Here is a 21,087-nt window from a genome sequence, read left to right as displayed (position 1 = left end):
TCTCTCCCAAAACACACAAGAGGATGGCAGACATCTTTTCCCTGCACAACAAATGCACAATTGTATTAATATTGATGACAGAAGTTTTTCACTGCTAAAGTCAAATGGATTGTGTTCTTTTCACGCACCATCTGCGTGAACGGCAGGAGGTCCCATACCTAACAATGTGCTGCTACTGCTAATTACCCTGCTAATGGTAAACACACTGATAGCATCTAATAGATAGATTACCATAACAAAGCAGAGCAAAAGAAAAGAACAAAATATAGTTAATGCAGATAAAAGGTTTCAGTTAGGTATTAGGTTAAACGCCTGATTGATTCCAACCATTTCAACCAAAAACACATTATCATATCTCTAATAAATAAATAATAAAGTATAATTACAGATTAATTCTGATTAATTCTTCTGACTGACTGGATCACGAGACTTTAAGTAGGTTGTGCTGGAGCTAGACATCTCTATGACTACCACTTAGGGGCGCGTAATATTGACAAAAATATCCCCATAATGGTATCCAGACAATATTATGTCAATCCATCAGAAATGTATTCAAATGTGTCTAAAACATTCACACAAACATGGTCAGTGCAATATGAACCATCTCAGACTCTGAGGACCTCAGGGACCGGCCTCCTGCTGGTGCCCAGAGTCAGGACAAAACATGGACCGGCCTCCTGCTGGTGCCAGAGTCAGGACTAAACATGGACCGGCCTCCTGCTGGTGCCAGAGTCAGGACTAAACATGGACCGGCCTCCTGCTGGTGCCAGAGTCAGGACTAAACATGGACCGGCCTCCTGCTGGTGCCGGAGTCAGGACTAAACATGGACCGGCCTCCTGCTGGTGCCAGAGTCAGGACTAAACATGGACCGGCCTCCTGCTGGTGCCAGAGTCAGGACTAAACATGGACAGGCCTCCTGCTGGTGCCAGAGTCAGGACTAAACATGGACCGGCCTCCTGCTGGTGCCAGAGTCAGGACTAAACATAGAACGGCCTCCTGCTGGTGCCAGAGTCAGGACTAAACATGGACTGGCCTCCTGCTGGTGCCAGAGTCAGGACTAAACATGGACCGGCCTCCTGCTGGTGCCAGAGTCAGGACTAAACATGGACCGGCCTCCTGCTGGTGCCAGAGTCAGGACTAAACATAGAACGGCCTCCTGCTGGTGCCAGAGTCAGGACTAAACATGGACCGGCCTCCTGCTGGTGCCAGAGTCAGGACTAAACATGGACCGGCCTCCTGCTGGTGCCAGAGTCAGGACTAAACATGGACCGGCCTCCTGCTGGTGCCAGAGTCAGGACTAAACATGGACCGGCCTCCTGCTGGTGCCAGAGTCAGGACTAAACATGGACCGGCCTCCTGCTGGTGCCAGAGTCAGGACTAAACATGGACCGGCCTCCTGCTGGTGCCAGAGTCAGGACTAAACATGGACAGGCCTCCTGCTGGTGCCAGAGTCAGGACTAAACATGGACCGGCCTCCTGCTGGTGCCAGAGTCAGGACTAAACATAGAACGGCCTCCTGCTGGTGCCAGAGTCAGGACTAAACATGGACCGGCCTCCTGCTGGTGCCAGAGTCAGGACTAAACATGGACCGGCCTCCTGCTGGTGCCAGAGTCAGGACTAAACATGGACCGGCCTCCTGCTGGTGCCAGAGTCAGGACTAAACATAGAACGGCCTCCTGCTGGTGCCAGAGTCAGGACTAAACATGGACCGGCCTCCTGCTGGTGCCAGAGTCAGGACTAAACATGGACCGGCCTCCTGCTGGTGCCAGAGTCAGGACTAAACATGGACCGGCCTCCTGCTGGTGCCAGAGTCAGGACTAAACATGGACCGGCCTCCTGCTGGTGCCAGAGTCAGGACTAAACATGGACCGGCCTCCTGCTGGTGCCAGAGTCAGGACTAAACATGGACCGGCCTCCTGCTGGTGCCAGAGTCAGGACTAAACATGGACCGGCCTCCTGCTGGTGCCAGAGTCAGGACTAAACATGGACCGGCCTCCTGCTGGTGCCAGAGTCAGGACTAAACATGGACCGGCCTCCTGCTGGTGCCAGAGTCAGGACTAAACATGGACCGGCCTCCTGCTGGTGCCAGAGTCAGGACTAAACATGGGGAATTCAGTTTCATGCTGCTGAAGTCTTCCTGAAGATGTGAGACAGGCTTCTACTCTGACAATGTTCAAATCTAGACTAAAGACCGTTCTTTTTGGCTGTGCATTTGACTAAATATATTTGCACTGTTCACATCATCAGTATTTTTTATAATGATTGTTTATATTTTTATCTGTTTTGTGATTTGAATGCGTCTTTTCCTCTAATGTAAAGCACTTTGAATTACTTTATGTACAAATAGTGCGCTACAAATAAACTTGACAACATGGACACATTATCATAAATGAATCACAAGTGCATAAACATCACTTTAAAATGTATGTATGCTTTCCCCAAATAGAGTTTGAATCAGCTTTTTGTAGATTTTCCTTTTTACTATGTAACACTGTATATATATTTTGCATATCTTTAAAATAACCTTCACAATATACTGTACTATATCTGCGAGCACTTTTGTGTATTTGGGTTCCATTAAGAGACCGGGGGGGAAGACAAAGACACATTTGTTGTCCCCCCCAAAAAAGACAAATGAAAAAAACCTGGAGATCAAGCTTGTTCTACATTGACCAGTCGTCTTTTTTTTTTTTTTTTAACAATTTTTTAACAATTTCACCAACTCTAAACTACATTAATCCCCCATGTGCGGTGCGTAGTCCATCCAGTAAAAACATAAGACCGCGACCACGGCTCTGTAGCGGTTCCCCTGCCGCGGGAGCGCTTCTTGTCCCGGGACAGTCCGACCTCTCCCGCTCCCCGACTCCGCCTCTCCCGGAGCTCCAGAGCGCAGCAGCCGCAGCAGCAGCAGCAGCAGCCGCAGCCTGCCCCCGCCCGAAGCCCCTTGCGCTCCTACCCCTGTCCCGCGCCGGAACCGGACCGCAAACTGGACTTTACGAATGCCTGCCTCGTTCCCCCTGACCTCGCGGGGATCTGCTACTCGGACACCAACTTCTAAAGCGCGTAACAAGATCGGATAAGTTTCTTTTGACTTGTACGTAGTTTTTTTGTGTGTGTGTGTGTGTTTTTTTTGTGTTGCCCCGCGGCGGGTGCGCAGACGGGGCAGGCCGGCCGGGGAGGAACGAGACACGGGACGTATGATGTGGATTTGGTATCTTCTGCTTGGTTCGAGCTCGAGAAGCGCGGGTAAGTTTTGCGTTAACGGCCACGCACACAATGTAATGGTGTTGTCACGGCGCGGACACGCTCGAGTGGTGCGTTCCAGATGGGCTCCAGGAGGGAGGGGGCCCCACGGAACGCGTTTGAAGTGTCTGTAAAGGCAACTTTTGTGTGTTTTTTTTTTATTTTTTTTGAGTTTGCGCAATGCTATTCGGCTGTAATGTCACGGGAAAGACGCCTGTTGTCCAGCCTGGGTCAGTGAACGTGGGTTTGATCTATTGCAGGCGTCATTATCTTTGGAACAGAAGCGCAAACACAGTCTCTGCGCTTTATCCATCCCGCGTGTGAGCGTTTTAGGGCCAGTCGAGATCGGGTTATGGTCTCCTCCAGGCTGAGCTATTACCAAGGGCTTGTTGACAGGCCAATGTTGACAAGTCAATCTTTTTCTTTTTCTTTTTTGCGCCCGTCTCTCTCTCTCTGGTTGTGGCCCCGCTGTGGCAGCTGCTACTCGGGGCCCCTTGGAGGAGGATAGTGTTTGCACAGGGCAGGGAATTGGTAGGACTTTTTTGTTTGAGTAAGCTATGATTTGTTGTAGTCTAATGTTATTTGCTAGTTACTTAAGGCTAAGTTAAGCATTAGGACGTTATGTTTATTTGCCTACAAGAGCAATCCCAGGAAGACATTTTTGAGAATTTGAATAATAGAAAAGAGTGTTGTTTTCGTGATCCAAGGTGATTTTGGCAAGAATATTGAATGGTAATGTGATGGTAAGGAAAGAACTGTTTATATGCACATATTAAGTGATTCAATTAAATATATCATTATGTATTTAAAGTGGCATAATTAGATTTGTAGACTTTTATAGACAGTTTATTGACTGTGCTTGTAAATAAATATTACTTGAGTTGGCACATAGTTGTCCTAGTTCAAGGTCTGACGGGGTCAACACAAAACAGCCACGTTTGTGAACCAGCTCACATCCAAAGACCGCCAACGATGGAGGATAAAAGCACCAAACGTCAACGTCATCTGTCCACGGACTCATGGTCAGGTCATAAGAGTGAAAAATCAATACGCTTTCAGTATTAGGTAACAATTGTTCACATTTTCATCTTAAATTGTACATAAATATTTTGAACAAACATGGATATTACTCGAGCATTTTGGTTCAGTGACTATATGATGTTTTATCTTAAAGTATTAATCTTATTTAGTCTCTGCCTGGAACCTTCTTGTGTAGAATAGCTTATTTCATGAAAGATGCACTTATATCATCCTGTTTTCAAATGTCCTTCAAACCTGTAATTTACTGTTGCAGTCCGGAGATAAAACATGCTTAATTGTTTGTTGCCGCCTCTAACTTTACACAACAGAGCCTCCTTTTGGTCTCTATGGTGTTCTTTAGCATGCACCATCTGCTGCTGTCAGTGCTCTGTAAATACAGTATGTGAAGCGATTGAGACATTACATACTTATAGTGTTTCTCTCATGTAACTTCTACTGCTAACGAGCCTCGTGTATAGACTCTGCAGCATCTGTAGGATTAGTATTCCTGTGCACATACATAAAGGACACGACTAACACCTGGTCTGGTTTGGATTTCAATTTGACATTTTAGTACTTAAATTAATAAATGCCTCATGCATTTATCGACTTAAACCCCCAGCTATTATATGATTATCTCAATGTTGACATTTGAAGAATGTCAGAGACCATATTCGGTACAATGTGACATGGGTGAGACGAGATACATGGTTTACATATTATAAGGCCCACAGCATATCGAAATGTGTTTTCTACATCTAACTCATGCTTCAAAGCCACTGGGGCAATCTGAGCTGAGGTCCATTGTGGAGAATCTTGAGATATTTTCAATAAACTTGCAGAGATATTGACATCACCCACACCACAGGCTAGAATGATTATTAGTCAATTTTTGTACATTCAAAACACCAAACTACATCCCATCCATAAATATGAATGATAAAGCTCAATAAATTATGCTCCCAATTTATGGACCACTATAATAACATAACATATTTAATTCGTTTTACACATTTGAAATGTTTTGTGCAGTATGTTATTGTGTGCACTTGTGAGTCTAATATTGTGCATGAGATTTTAAATATGAATAAAGAAGAGAGTGCAACACCTCAAGGACCAGGAAAACATATTTTGTCATGTCCGTGCTTCCTATGGCTGTGTGGGATTGCCCACAAGGACAAACATTGTAAAAGTGACATATGAAATCAATTGAAAACCACTTGTATGTAGAATACAGACTATTTAATCAAACAGGTCGGCCTTGCAGCCCTGGAGCGCTGTGTTCGCCCACAATGCTACATAAGAGATTGTTGTGTAATGTGAGATTTACCCACACTATCTGCTGACAATGGATCGTTGCGGTACGGCCATTACATTCTTCTCTGCTGCCTGAAGATATATATTGTTGCTGTTTAGCCAGTCTACTCAGCTAGCAGCCTCTGGGAATTTATTGATATTAATAAATTGAAGAAAAATGTCAGAAAGATGAATTGACTATGGATTGGTTGCTTCTCCCTTTTGCTGGGGAGGATGATTGCTTGTTAAGAACGAAAACAATGATAAATGCCAACTCTATTTGACTATATTGGGACCAAATGAATGTATGTCTATTGGAATAACTGGAAGAGTCTCTTTCCGGCTAAAATAATAAGCTGTTTCCAGGCAAGCTTTTGAAATTGTGTGAAAAGGAAAATGCAAAGTAGGGATTTCAACCACAACAAGAAAAACATGACACAAAATATACATTTTAACGTTTTATATGGAAGTAGCTTCTTTTTTTTATTTTTATTGCAGAGTTGAGAAAAATACTCTTGTGCGATAGTGAGATCAAAATGCTGCCTGACTCACAATCTCAGGATTTGGGTCTCGCTGCACCCTGAGTTGTGGTATTTATAAGCATTATTTCATTATTATATATATTGTTTATCACTTTCTTTTTGCAAAACTAAATCAGTAATAATTAAATCTGAATAAACACAGTGAGAAATCCCCATTCTTTCCATCCTATGGCCATGTTTAATCATTCGCCCTCTGCTTCTGTCAGAGTGCAATGTAAATATCATTACAGTATAAAGTGGATGGATCATTCCTCCTGTATATACATCTCTCCCATGCAATAGAACCTTATGCAATGCTCACACGCTAAATGTGGCCGTTAGTATGTTGAGTGGTGGTGAAGCTGGCCATAGTTGAAAATGCATATAACATTGTGAGTAGTGGGTAGTCTTGAACAATATATTCAAATTTATTGTGATGTATTTTAATTTAAAAAAAACAATCTCCAGGCTTTCCATCCATCCATTTTCTTCCGCTTATCCGGGGCCTGGTCGCGGGGGCAGCAGTCTAAGCAGGGACTCCCAGACTTCCCTCTCCCTAGACACGTCCTCCAACTCCTCTGGGTAGATCCCAGGCCAGCCGAGAGACACTAACCCTACAGCGTGTCCTGGGTCTTTCCCCAAACACCTCCCCAGGGAGGCGCCCAGGAGCCATCCGGAACAGATGCCCGAGCCACCTCAGCTGGCTCAACATGGAGGAGCAGCGGCTCTACACCGAGCTCCTCCCGTGTGACTAAGCTCCTCACCCTATCTCTCAGGGAGCACCCAGTCCCCCCTGCGGAGGAAACTCATTTTGAGCGCTTGTATCCGCGATCCTGTCCTTTCGGTCGTTACCCAAAGCTCATGACCATAGGTGAGGGCAGGAACGTAGATTGACCGGTAAATCGAGCTTTGTCTTTCGACTCATCCTCTTCTTCTTCACCGCAACAGATCCGCCTGTTAATCTCTCCATCCTTCCCTCACTCGTGAAGGAATCTTTGAATCTTCTATTTCATAATGGAATTCCGTTTTTGATTGGCTAGTTTATATTAATGCATTTTACTTCTGACAAATCCATTTTTCTGTGTGATATTGGTTTGTTGGATTGTTATAGTGAGTTACTGACTACTACGTTGCAAGACTTTATGGTTAAATGGAAAGATATTTTACCAATATAAAACTGGTGTGAGGCTATCTGTCATGATAGCAAATGTTGTGCGATAAACAATTATGCTGAATTAATTTTATTTCATAGACACAATGACTCTTAGTTATACATTTATTCCTTGTCAATGCTTTTATAATTGTACAATTTTGTTGAAAACCTGAGCTGTTAGAAACATCTGAGGTAATTATTATTTGTAAAGAGCCATCTAAGTTACTTATTCAACCCTCTAAAGGGACACACAATGAGTATTGAGCTAAAAATGTTGTTTCATCTTTCATTTTATTGAACAATAAATCAATATAGTAATTACAATAACCGGCCCATGGGCTACTAATGCAAAATACAGAAAAATGCCACTATCCAGACAATTTGGATGCATTTATTATTTCTAAACGTTGTGTTTTTCTTGACTTTAAAGACCCAAGTTAAAACCAGAAGAATGAAGCTGTATTGTGATATTACATGACTTCATTGACCAAAACGGACACACTAAAACCCAGCGTTTTTGTTGCTAGAGGCCATAGACCACACATGTTGCCAGACAATGGGATTGGTCAGTTATTTTGGGCATTCTTTCCAGTAACAATGACAATGGCTGCTATTTTGCAATGTATTTGTCGGTTGTCTATTCTCTGGCTCAGTGTAGCTCAGTGCGGTCTGTGTTTATCACATCTACAATGAAAGTGTGATCACGAAAGAGGGATAGGCATGATCCTTTGGTTTGGGCGACATAGTTGACATGCTTCTAGGACTGAGCTGTACTTAGAGAGAGGCGTGGGGATGGAGGGGCCAAAGTTGAGTTCCCAGAGTTGTTAAACAAAGCCACATGACTGGAGTCACGTTTCAGGCCGGCAATGCTGCAGCTTGAACTACTCTATCCCAGCACAAGGCAAGGTTTCAGTTTCAGCCATTCATCATTGAAGCAAAACACTACCCCAAGCACAAATCAACAACTTAACCGTATTCGTATAGTTCCATAAGCTAAACAGAATACACAATAGGGGAGAAGTACTCATCTGGATTTGGTTAAGTGAAAAACATGCAGTGCATCACTTTTATAACAGTGTGAGACCACCTGATGGTGTATTGTAAAATGGTTAATGATTTTAAACAACAGGAAGGGGCCCCGAGGAAACCCAGGACACGCTGGAGGGACTATGTCTCTCGGCTGGCCTGGGAACGCCTCGAGAACCCCCTGGTAGAGCTGGAAGAAGTGTCTGGGATGTGGTAAAGCGATCCGAAGAAGATGGATGGATTTTAAAGCAAATATTCATCACTTTTTTTTTTGCCTGGATAAACTTTTGTCCGTTTGTTGTTTACCTCAGTTGCATTGGTTCATGTTGTATACAATGTTGGGAAAAAGCATATTTCATTTTTTTATTTTGTGGTATAAAAAGGTACTACTAGACCAGTGGTTCTCCAAAAAGCTTTTCTGGTGACCCACTTTTTCGAATTGGTACATCTCACGACCCAAGAGCTCATGCTGCAGAGGTGTCTCAGAAGTTATATAAGTATGTATTGTTTTACTTCATTCACTCTACCACAAACTTTGCTGTGAATGACCCACAGCCCCAAAAACACGCTGCACTGATGCCATATTTAACAATTCTGTATGGAAATGAAGCAATGTCAATGCATTACTCTATATTAGGATAATCCCATAATGCTTTTTTTTTCAGCAGAGGGGAAATTTCACTGGAGAGGCAAGTTTCCCCTCATCTGCACAGCTCTCTCCCTTCGAAAGTGCAGGGAACAGTGGCTCATCTCATCACTAAAAAAATCATTTCTGCATCAGAATAAGTAGATGTTTCACTGGACTTCACTGGACTTCGGCAGCAGGATATATATATATATATGATTGGGTTTTCAGTCCATCTACAAAAGCCAGCCCGCAACAATAGACTGTTGCGCTCTGAGGAAGATTGTGTGCAACCCCTAAATATTTTCAATCATTTTTTCTTTGTGTGTCGGTGGAAGCCCTGCTACGTCTGCTTTTGTTGGTTGTAGTCTTTCAGTTACTTTTCACTGAACCTGTGTGATCTTTTACTCATGAAGCTGAATGATTCACGAAGCCCAGGCTACATCGACAGCGAGAAAGACAAATTGGGAGGATTATGCTGCACTGAAAAAGTTCGAAGATTGCTCATTCGTATTGATTTTAACTTGATCATGCTAATTTCCCATGTAGCGTTGCAGAGGATTTGTTAATCCCTGCTGGTTGCTTTCTATTGATTTAGCATGTCCTTGGCTGCTAGGATCAGACTTTAGCCTTGCATGATTCATTTTATCCACAGAGGAGGGTGGTATTGTGAGTAACAGTTTACTTGCAAATGTGGTTGTGCAATTAATCAAAACAACAATTGCGATTTTCAATTATTACTCTATTTAATCATAAACATTTTGTCAAGATCAAAAAAACAATGAATTACCTTCTGTTCACAATGACATACGGGATTGTTCTGTCCCTGAAAACCTGGAGCACTTTTTAAACAAAGTGTTACAAAACATTACTACATTATTATATATATATTTTTACAGGTTATATTGGACAGCATATTTGCTAGATTATGAGATCATTATTATTATATTAGACTATAATTTCTGCCGTTATCAAACAACCTTACTTACAAAGATACTAAGTTTGTGTTGCAAATATCTCTTTTTGCATTGGTTGTCAATACTAAAGCTAAATAAATGCTTGTTTAGGCCACACAGCAGTCAAAGGTCAACTCAAGCAAAATTCAGTCGGAGAAGCAAACTGAATTATTACTTGATGCAGAGAAACATTTCAGATTTTGACCATAAATACTCTTTAAAACCTTCTACATTCTCAGTTGGCTGATATGAGGAATATTACACATTTTATTTTATTTAGTTCTGATATAAAGTCAACTTTCTTTCAAAGTTTGAAGTTGCAGTGGACCATTTTCTTTTGGTTATTTGGTATATTCAGGATACACAATTTCAGCCTGCACTTCCACACCCCAGCAGCAGTCTCTTTGGGACCCACAAACAGCTGTCCCCTGTGCTCTCCTCCTGCAGCGCTCACTTTTGACAGCTGTAGAATTAGAGACCAAAAAGTAATAAAAGTGCGCCTAGAAATGACCAGAATAGATTTCTTGTTAACCTTACATTTCTAACTGTGCTCTTGCCACAAAAAGCATAAAACACAATCTTTATTAAGGACAAAAAAACAACAAACATGTGAAAAAGTGGGTGGATTTCTCTGTGGTTTGTTCCTTCTTATCCACTGTTAGCAGATACTGTTTCTTCGCAGATGTCTATCGTTGGTAATTGGCACAATAACAGAGTCACGCAGTAACTTGCATGACTGATTCCATTAATTGATTTAAATAATCAGCCCTAAACACTCCACGTCATGCCACCGCCTCGAGTTTTCTTCCCAGTGGTGTTCGACGGGCCATAAGGATACTAATGCATATAATAATAGCATGCCAGTCAAATAAAAAAGGCAAATGGACACCTTGAATGTTAATTGCGTAGTTGTTGTTGACTGTATAGGAGCCTCAGGTTGCTGCAGAGAAAGAAGGATTAATAGAAAATGTTATCAATCAATTTGTCAGGCAATAGCGGTCCAAGTCTTCATCGTTTAAGATGTTTGAACTCTGAGATGGACTTGCAATCATAGAGACAACACAGTAATATACAGGATAGATGCACATTTGTCGTTCTTAGGTTGTACTTTCTACGTATCGTGTGCGATTCACAGCTCGGTTTGATGTTGTTTTAGCATTTCCACTTTTGCGCAAAAGGGAAATCACAAGCCAGTACAAAAGGTGCTTGTTAGTGACTTTCTGGTAATCCCCATGAGCAAAAGTAACAGGCACAACGTGTACATGCATGCAGGGAAAACAGAATGACCGACTTACAATTCCGATTTGAACTGAAATAAGCACAAAAACACTCGACTCCAATTCTGCGATTCGTCTTCAGAATTTCTCTGACTTTTACAGCTGCAGGCATTCAGCGTACAACACCAGCAAATGTATGAAACTGCACTGGAGATGAAAGCTTGGAAAATCTCACAAAATGAAATGTTTATGTTACGATTATTATAAGAAGAAACGTCTCAATTTTCCGATTATTCACGATTGCACACAGCTTTGAAATCCTTTATTCGCTTTCTTACACAAATCTAATGCATTACAAACTTTCTGTATCAAAAATCAATGCTATTGTTATATAAACATGTGTCAGATTACATGTAGTTTGACTTTTCTGGACTATGGATTGAACTGAAATCAAATTCTCACGATATTGTGCAATTGTCTTGACATGCCTAATGCGTACTCGCTCATTTTAGACCAGGTATTACACAAATTATGGGCGGGACGCTATCATCCTAATTTGTACCGACTGCATTTCTGTTCCAGCTGAAGTGAACTGTAATGTTGCCTCAAATTTCCCTCTGCCTGAGCATGTATTCTCACAGGTGCTCCCTCACTAAGAGAAGCAATTAGACGCTACTATTTATAGATTTTAGAGCCTCTGTAAACCCCCCAAAAACAGACCGTTGATCCGTGAAGGGCGTACTGTTATAGATTACCGAACAAAGCACTTTCTTTTTCTTGTGTCCAGTCACCTTGGGCCTGCAGGCCTGTCCACGCTGCCTCCTCTTGAGAGTGCACTGATCCCCCGTGAGGCGGTCTGCTGTCAGGAGTGGAAACGGGCTCTGGCACACTGACAGTTGGCTGCGCGACATTCGCCCGTTAGCCCTAGTCGTTTGCTGTACGGTGACTTCCAGCCACTGTCCCGGCCCGTGTGGACAGCGACAGACATTCCCTCTGCTACCTGCTGTCAAAACTTCGATATCTCCAATTTGACATGTAATCCAGTTCCAAGTCTCTCGTATCTTGGATTGGGGTTAAATGTTTTCAGAGGGCATGGAAAAGGCAAAGAAAGTAGTGGTTTAATTGTAGTGGGGCTTTTGAATTAATCTAGATTCAGTTCTAATTGTCAATCATCAGCGTGTGTCTTTTCAATTTGTTCACAGCTAATTTGTTATTAAGCATGTGCTGACTTTAGGGGAAATAAATACAGAATGTCAGGGGTGTCCACACTTTTTTCACAGAGGGCCGCATTTTGAAACTTACACAGAGCAGGGGGCCACCAAACAACCCAACTTTGTCAAATTTGTTGAAGGACAAAGTGAATCAATGGAAATTTTGCATTTGACATAGTTTCAATGCGCCTCCACAACTTTTAATAAGACTCGGAACATGAATATTAGGTTGGTATAACATCAAAATGCAAACATCAAGAATTTTTTCCCCAATTTTACAGTAAAAAGTACTGTTTGGACCAACTTAGCAGGAAGCCGGAGGGCCAATAAAAATGTCTGAGGGCCGCATTTGGCCCCCGGGCCGTAGTTTGGACATGCATGCAGTATGTCAATATAATAATAATAATAATAACTTTTATTTATATAGCGCTTTTCAGTGACCCAAAGATGCTGAACATAATAAAAAAGGGGGGGGTATTTACAGACAGGGGGGGACAACAAGTACAATACACATTAATATACAGATAAAATGAACAAGACAGAAGAAGTAGAGAGAAAAAGATGGGGATGTAACAGGGGGTAGAAGAGTAGGCAATGAGGTAGAGGAGGCTAGGGGTAGGGGAGGTCATAGGCTTGGGTGAAGAGGTATGTTTTTAGGCGGGATTTGAATGTTGTGAGTGAGGGAGAGTGGCGGACAGGTTGGGGGAGGGAGTTCCAGAGTCGGGGTGCTGTTCGGGAGAACGCTCTGTCGCCAAAAGTTTTGAGTCGGGATGTTGGTGCAGTCAGGGTGAGAGAGGAGGAGGATCGGAGAGCTCGGGAGGAGCGGTGGGGGATGAGGAGGTCAGACAGGTAGGGGGGGGCAAGGTGGTGAAGAGCTTTGAAGGTGAGGAGGAGTATTTTAAAGTTTATGCGCTGCTTGATGGGGAGCCAATGGAGAGAGCGGAGAACGGGAGTGATGTGATCACGGGACCGGGTGTGGGTGAGGAGGCGGGCAGCGGAGTTTTGGACCATTTGGAGTCTGTGGAGGGAATGGGAGGAGATGCCAGTGAGGAGGGAGTTGCAGTAGTCAAGGCGGGAGGAGATGAAGGCATGGATGAGGGATTCAGCAGCGGGGAGGGTGAGGCAGTGTCGGATTTTGGCGATGCGGCGGAGGTGGAAGTATGAGGTCTTGACGATGTGGCTGACATGGGGAGTGAAGGAGAGGGTGGGGTCCATGATGACACCGAGATTGCGTACCAGGGTAGAGGGGGTGATGGTCGAGGTGTCGATGCTGAGTGTGTAATATTGTGTGTAAAACAGGGGATGATTAAAATGTTGTCTTTATGTTTAAAATAAGATCAAATACAACATTCAATTTGTATGAGGCGGAACAATGGTGATAAAAAATACAATTAAAACAGTTTTCAGAGGGATTAGCAGGTATGGGTGTTGTGTCGTGGGTTCGATTGGCAATTTCCGATTTGAATTTCTCTCCCCCCTCTCTCCCCAATTCGTATGACAAGATAACTTAAATATAGATAAATTAAAGCATAAGACAGTGTAGTTGGCACTTTAATGGACACCTTTGTCTGCCATCATGAATAAACAGTGTTACTTTGACCCATGACTGCTCAGGATGTGTCGCTGGTACAACAGGAGGGCATCCAAAATAACCTTTCAAATGATGAAAAATGCTGGGGGAATCTAGATAAATTATCAGTTACCCAAGTATTCTGCCCATGATGCCATAGCAGCTGGTCTGTCTCCCTTTTTTCTAATCATTGGTAATTGTACAGAACCAGCAGTTCTCCTTCCATTGAATCGACTGTATTGTTCCTCTGGCTATGGCAGTTATAATTTGAAGTGTTTTTCCAAACATCTAATCATAACTGTAATGGCGGCTTTGAATAGATGTGGTTTTGATTGCAATCACTCCCACAGTTATTGTGCTTTTATTTGAGCTGGGATTAGATTCACTTTATGGAAATGATGAATATGGAAGTCGTTCTTATATCATTTGAAGCAGAACTTGTTTTCCATTGTCCCTTATTATATTTATCCTGGGATTAAAATGAAGACAATTAATGGACAACTAAACAACAATTTAGCTTTACTAATTTGGATCGACATAAACATTACGGATAACTAAATTATTCCAGTCAATAATCTATGACATTGGTCTATCATGGTCCACATTTAGAAGTTATATTTTACTGTTCTCTAGAATTATAGCAAAAGTTATGATCTGTTATTTTACCAGCCTTTTGTGACTAGTTAGAATAGCATCAGGTATTTGTCACAATATAGAAGGGAAAAATAGAACAGTCTCCAAGATAGATTAAGTATTATGCTACACACATTATATCGAAGTATGTACAGTGGCAGAGCGGTCCAAGAAGGAGATTGTGGGTTCGATTCCCCGGCCAGACCAATGTCACGCACAAAGTTCTCTCTTGTGTTAGGCAAATTTGGCAAAATTCTGAATGAATGTGAGAGTGAATGTTTGTCTGTGAGGTTCTGTCTCTGTTAACCCTGCGGCGAGCTGGCCACTGTCCAGGGAGTGCCCTGCCTAAGGCCCAAAGTCACTGGGTTAGGCACTCTATGTAGACTCTGCTGTATAGACTTCTGCTATTGTCCAACTGGCACTGAGCCCACAATACCAGTCACCTGTCATAACCTGTCATAACCTGTCATCACCTGTCATAACCTGTCATAACCTGCTATATATATATATATATATATATATATATATATATATTAAGGTAAAACATGAAAAATAAACGGTATGTACACATATATTTACACAAAAATGTACAGATGGTCAGAAATATTGCAGAAAGTGAACAGTGCGTAATTGTATGGGTTGGATGATTGTTAAAGTGGCAGGTGTGGCAAGTGTTCATGAGTCGAACGGCAGAGGGAAAGAAATGGTTCTTGTGTCGGGAGGTTCTGGTTCTGAGGGGAGTGGCTCAAAAAGTCTGTGTCCAAGATGAGAAGCGTTAGCTGTGATTGTCACCTTCTCAGCAGAGCGCACAATGTGCTGTAGTCTCTGTTTGTCCCTGGCTGTGGCTCAAGCGTACCACACGGTGATGGAGGAGGTCAGGATGGACTCGATGATGGCCGTGTAGAACTGCACCATCATCTGCTCTGTCAGATTGGCTTTCCTCAGCTGCCACAGGAAGTACATCCTCTGCTGGGCCTTCTTGATGGCGGAGCTGATGGTGGACTCCCACTTGAGGTCCTGGTGATGGTGGTGCCGAGGTAGCGGAACGATTCCACGATGGTGATGGGGGAGTCAAGGTGTGATAATTGATTGGTGGCTGGAGGTGAAGCTGTTTGTGTGCAAGGAGAAGAGCAGAGGAGAAAGTACTTGTGCTGATAGTCTGTGTGTCTGAAACATTCTTCCCCAGCCGCAGGCACTGCGGCTGATCCGTCAGGAAGTCAGTGATCCACCTGCAGGTGGAGTCAGACACATCGAGCTGGGAGAGCTTGTCCTGGAGCAGAGCAGGGAGGATGCGGAGCTGAAGTCCACAAACAGGATTTTGACGTTGGTTCCCGGGGAATCCAGATGCTGCAAGATGAAGTGGAGTGCCAGGTTGATTGCGTCGTTTACAGACCTTTTTGCTCTGCAGGGGGTCCATCAGGGAGGAGGTGAAGGACTGAGGTGGGGCAAGATCAGGTGCTCAAATCACTTCATGACTACAGACGTCAGTGCCACATGCCTGTAGTCATTAAGTCCATTTGATTTATAAACCTCTCTTGAAATTTCTATCAGAGAAATTGTTTGCAATTATACACTCAATGCTTCTCCCTCACACAAATAGAACCAGTCTATGTTTGGTCGATATGAAATAATTGCCTATTTGTCACAATTAATCTAAAAGCATTGACTTCCGATCTATTTATAGCGAGTCCCCCATTATGACACCTGAAATGCACCTCATTAAAGTCAGGTAAATCTAAAGGATTAGCTTGTGTTCAGCAGCTGTTAAAAGGGTCAAGATGGTGGCCGTGAATATCTCAGGCTGTTTTAAGGGAAATGGAGGCTATGGGACCCTAGTTGCAACGTAATTTGCCAAGCCATTGGATGCTGGGGCATTCATGCTCTAGGTGTAATATTCAACACCATTTTCATGCCATCATGTACACTTAGAAAATAGGATAGGGCCTTGTTTTTTGTTGTTGTCACTCATTTAAATCATTACCAATGTCAAACTTTAGCTTTTTTTTTCACTCTGGGACTGGCCACTGTTATACGGAATATTTTGATGTATTTATGACACATTTTGGCTACACGTATTGCACCATGGCCTATGAGAAATAGAAAGCTACACACCATTGCCACTTCATATGCAGGTAAATACAACAACGTCCTTTAGACAAATCTGTTCAATTCTCCACCGCAAAAGAAGTTCAAGTGAGTGCGCAGGGCTTTACTCTTCACAATCGGTAGAATACGTCCCGACTCAAACTCCCTATTGCGCCATTATTTCCATGCATGTTAGTATGCCATGTGTTTGTGCGCCGTATACTCTCCATTTTTAATCCTCTCTTGGCAAGGTGCTCGTCTTCACAGGAACTAATCGCCTGCTGCTTCCTGCTGTTTCAAAAGGCAGTTCAAACCAACCCAAATCAAGCGTATAAAAGCCCTGTTAATTACATTACTGCTGCTTTTTCGGCTAAACTCGCTTCAACCTCAACCAAGTCACACCAGAAAGTGATCTTTACAATGAAAAAAAGCAATATATGAAGCATAGATTTTAAGCCTCTCATTGTTGTAACACCAGAGTGCAAATGGCAGTGTAAATCAGCCCATTGGGGAGAGTGTGAAAGGGCAGGAAATTCAGATCTCGCCCGGGTCATTATAGGCCAGAACCATTAGTCTCGCTTGGGCCTAGAGTGTCAGAGATGGTAATTGAGTCCGTCTCTGTGTGGCCCACTCTAATGAGAAGCTGCAGGGCCAGATTTTAGTATTTTCTTCTATGCCTTGAGCGATATGTCAGCGTGGCCGTTGTGGACCCTTAATAACTCCAAATACTTAATAAAGGATTGCTGGGATTTCCTATGAATGCCCCTCAAAAGGCTGTGCACTCCAGAGAGCCGTATAATGACAGAGGCTTTTTGATGTCCCGACAGAGCGTTACTGTGCTTCTGATCAAAGAGCGTTTCATATTTATTTGATGGCAGTTGAATATATGCTATTGACTCGGAAAATGTTTCAGAGTGGTGATACTTTTAGCCGTTTTGGTTGGTAATTGGCGAACTCATGCTTTTCAGTGGCCTTCTTAGCATTTTTCCAAGTCTCTGAATACTACGAGAAACATGTTCACCTTTTCAAAAACTCCTTAGAGTCATGTATTGATGATACACACTCTTCAAACTGACCTACAGTACTCTGAAGATTGTCATGTGCAAATCTCTCAAACCAAAAATAGTCCATTGCGTTGTAGCCTGGACCAGATCTTAGTTAAGTCTCTGCAGATTTGATATTTTGGAGGCAGGATCAATACGAAATTTGCAGAAATAAGTAACTCCCCCTGCAGCTGCCTTGTGGAAATACATTGTCAGAAAATAGACACTTATACATATATTTTATTTATTTAAAAAAAGAAAAGAGCCAGGGTTTCTCAGCCGAGTTGTCTTCGGGTCAATGTCAGGCTGGTTTTCCGCCCAGAAACAGCAGGGGGTGACAACGGACACTTCAAACACCCCAAAAAGACATATTCAACCATCACAAGGACTTACAAAGACATTTAATAAGATGTAAATGTCATTTAGTTCTGCTTTAAAGTAACCAAGTATGGAAGGACAGTAATTACTCTGCTAATGCGCTTCATTTTCTTTTAATTGTTTGTGGCTAAGAACTACATTACAGGATGTGTTCTGTTCTCAAGCGTCATCACAAGCTACATAAACTCCAAATGCACTATCAATATTTGTAGGTTATTCTTACATTACATGCGTAGCTGAACAAATGCCTTCACTTCTATCAAAAAGAGTTGCTTGAGCATTAGTCAGATGGATTTTTTCTGATCTTGTTTTTTTTAGACATTTTAATCAAAAGTTTCCCTTGAATAACTTTTTCCTTAGTTGCTGATCCATCTCCCTCCAGCGATAGAGTTAAAAGGTATGAGAGAGAAGTCATTGAAGCTAGTAAACATCACATTTTACCCTGCTCTGATTCTCATCTCCAGTGTTCGCTATGGGTCAGGAGCTCATCTGTCCTGAAGGAACAGCGGCGCTCGTGATTATGATGAATTATAATGGTTTCCTCCTTGACCGACCTCCTCTTTAAACATTAATTCATTCTTCACTGCAGTTAGACACCTTGATGGAGGAATTCAGCACAATGCAAGCGCGTGTAAACAAACTCATAAATGTTGGCAAAATGATGACTACACCTGTTCAGGTAGAAAGGAAATGACATGGAGCGATACAAGACATATGTGCCAGGGTATACACCACCTGGCACGCAGTCATTCAGAGGATATTTATTGCAAATTGCCAGAAGAAGCAGAGTTGTAGGATATTTAAGATTCTAAGGGAATGCTGGGATAGTTTTTTACACTTTGCATACGTAGGGCTTGGTTTAAAGTAGAAAAAAAAAAAAAGTGAAACTTAATAATCCAGAAAAATATTCACATTGTTTACAATTATAATGCCCATCATCTGTTCTCAAATGTTGAAAACAATCAAATTGTGACCTCATTCCTGTGACGATCTGCTATTTTGCATGAATCTCCATATCATGATTCTCTATTTCTCTGTTTCGTGCTGCTCTGTGCTCAAACATTTCTAACTTATGGCACTGTACATGAATAAAAAAGAAAAATTGTGACCTGACTGCAAGAAAATCAGAATATACATTGTTTTGTCTATCTCAAAGTATTGTAATACAGTAGTTGCATCTCATCAGCAACTACTATATCAGTATCTAGACAGTTCTATGTGGTCATGCGGCCGTCTAACATGTCTGTCTGCTTCATTTTTATTTTGAAAAACACTTTTAGGTCTGAATATTTAGTATATTCAGTCATGGGAATACTTGTTATGTTGTTATGGTCAGTTAATTTCACCCACCATCGCTAATAAATCAAGTCATGTCAGATCGCTTCACTATAATCTTATTTAAAGTATTGTTTTTCCGAGTTAATGAACTTGCTTGCATTCTCCACAGGGAACATTGTGGAGTTGTGTGGCGTCGACTCTTTCATAGGTCAGCCCTTATCAGTAGCTCTAAGCATCCTGAACCAAACCCAATTAAGTCGCCACAACCTCACATGAAAGCAAATATAAAGCTGCTGTGAGAAGGAAAGAAAACTTGGAAAAAGCAGGGCAAAGTGGGCGCTCCGTCACTGCGGGCCATTTGTTCTCATTTGGGTTGGTGTCTTTACTGGTGCCGCGCGTTGCACTCGGAGCACTGTGTCTCTGTCAGACGAGCCGCCCCCTGCCTCCACCCACCATCGCCCTGTCTACTGTTACAACCTATATTACTCCTGCTTCAGAAGTGAGGAGAAATGAGCTAGATGGTGCTAATCATCGGTGCAGAATGAGAATGTTCAGTCATCCAACCACCAAAGAGCAAAAGAATATAGCATTTATATTCACTAGGAGGCTTACAATATGGCTTTTCTCACCCATCGCCATGACAATGTGGTTTAAGGCTTTTTAAAGAGGCCTGTAAGTGAACCAGAATCGCCATTAAAGAGCATCTTGAAAGATTATTAGCATGAAAGCAGTGACCCATCACTGCTACAATCTTTAGAGTAGACTCCAGGCTTATGGAGTCTGTGTGTGTTTGCTTGTAAGTCACCGACAAATTGTAAAATTATAACTAAAATCTGAACGCATATGGTGTCTGATTTAGGGCTTTCACAATAGGAATTTTTTGTTATATAATAATTATTCACATAACAATTCAAATGTGAAACCCTTTATTTTATTTCATTCTAACGCCTTACTGTTCCAATTGTATGTGACCAGTTTTATGAAATCAAACTTTCTGAATGCACATAAAACGCCACATAAAAAGCACGGTACGATTAGATGTACTTTTTTGGAGTGAGGATTTAATTGGTTGTGTGTGCTGGTCTCACTGAGCAGTTTTCGCTGTGCTTTTAATTTAGTTTTAATTTGTTTCTTAAATGTCCAAATGTTTTTATGATTTGTAAGCTGCTATTTTTTCCCCTTAGGTCATCCTTGAAAAAGAGGTTCTCAATGGGCTTTACCTGGTTAATTAAAGATTATACTATAAAAATAATTAATATTATCAGTCTAATATATTAAATGTTGTTCTTAATCTTATCAAATTGGGTCAATAATGATAAATTAGCGTTTAATTTGGGGATAAACCATTTGCATAGCTCCGTCCTAGCGTCAACAAATGCATCCATCACTCCCATCACTCTTTAATTCATTACCTTGTAGATTGTCCTGTCTTTTAGTGATCACTTGTCCAAATAAACTCTTCTCCTCATCTCGTGCCCTTTCTCATCATCACTTGCCTCCTCCTGTCACGTCTCGGCTGGCCTTTCCGACACTGCGCTGTCTGGAATCTTATTGGGATGACCTTTACTTACAACACCGGTCACCACTTTGACAACTCTTCACACTTCGGTTGCCTATTTAGAAAAAAAAGCAAGACCCATAGGTGCTCATTTCCTTGCACTTGTGTAGATAGATATTATATTCTACAACGAGACGTAAAAGCATAAAGGCCATTGGCAGTCTTTTGCTCATTTGTAGTCTATCAGTATAAAAAAGCACGTCATAAGTGCATAATAGAGAAGGAAAAACAAAATATGAGTCGCATTTTTTGGAGGAAATGTATTTGATATAA

The 21,087-nt window shown here is 42.1% G+C and overlaps 1 protein-coding gene across 1 annotated transcript in view; it reads left to right on the top strand.

Annotated features, from left to right (window-relative positions):
* The first annotated feature begins 3,154 nt into the window (after window positions 1–3,154).
* ldlrad3 (low density lipoprotein receptor class A domain containing 3) overlaps window positions 3,155–21,087 on the top strand; it is a 116,005-nt gene continuing 98,072 nt past the window's right edge. The window contains exon 1 of the mRNA XM_072435485.1: window positions 3,155–3,247. Within this exon, the coding sequence (XP_072291586.1) occupies window positions 3,199–3,247 (49 nt within the window). The 5' untranslated portion in view covers window positions 3,155–3,198. The remainder of the gene's footprint in view (window positions 3,248–21,087) is intronic.

Source organism: Eucyclogobius newberryi, unplaced genomic scaffold (genome assembly GCF_026437365.1).
Source record: "Eucyclogobius newberryi isolate DKJ021-1_F unplaced genomic scaffold, fEucNew1.0.hap1 SCAF_7, whole genome shotgun sequence".
Classification (NCBI taxonomy): domain Eukaryota; kingdom Metazoa; phylum Chordata; class Actinopteri; order Gobiiformes; family Gobiidae; genus Eucyclogobius; species Eucyclogobius newberryi.
The sequence above is the reverse complement of the archived record's forward strand: the minus strand, read 5'-3'. Positions and strand labels throughout refer to the sequence as shown.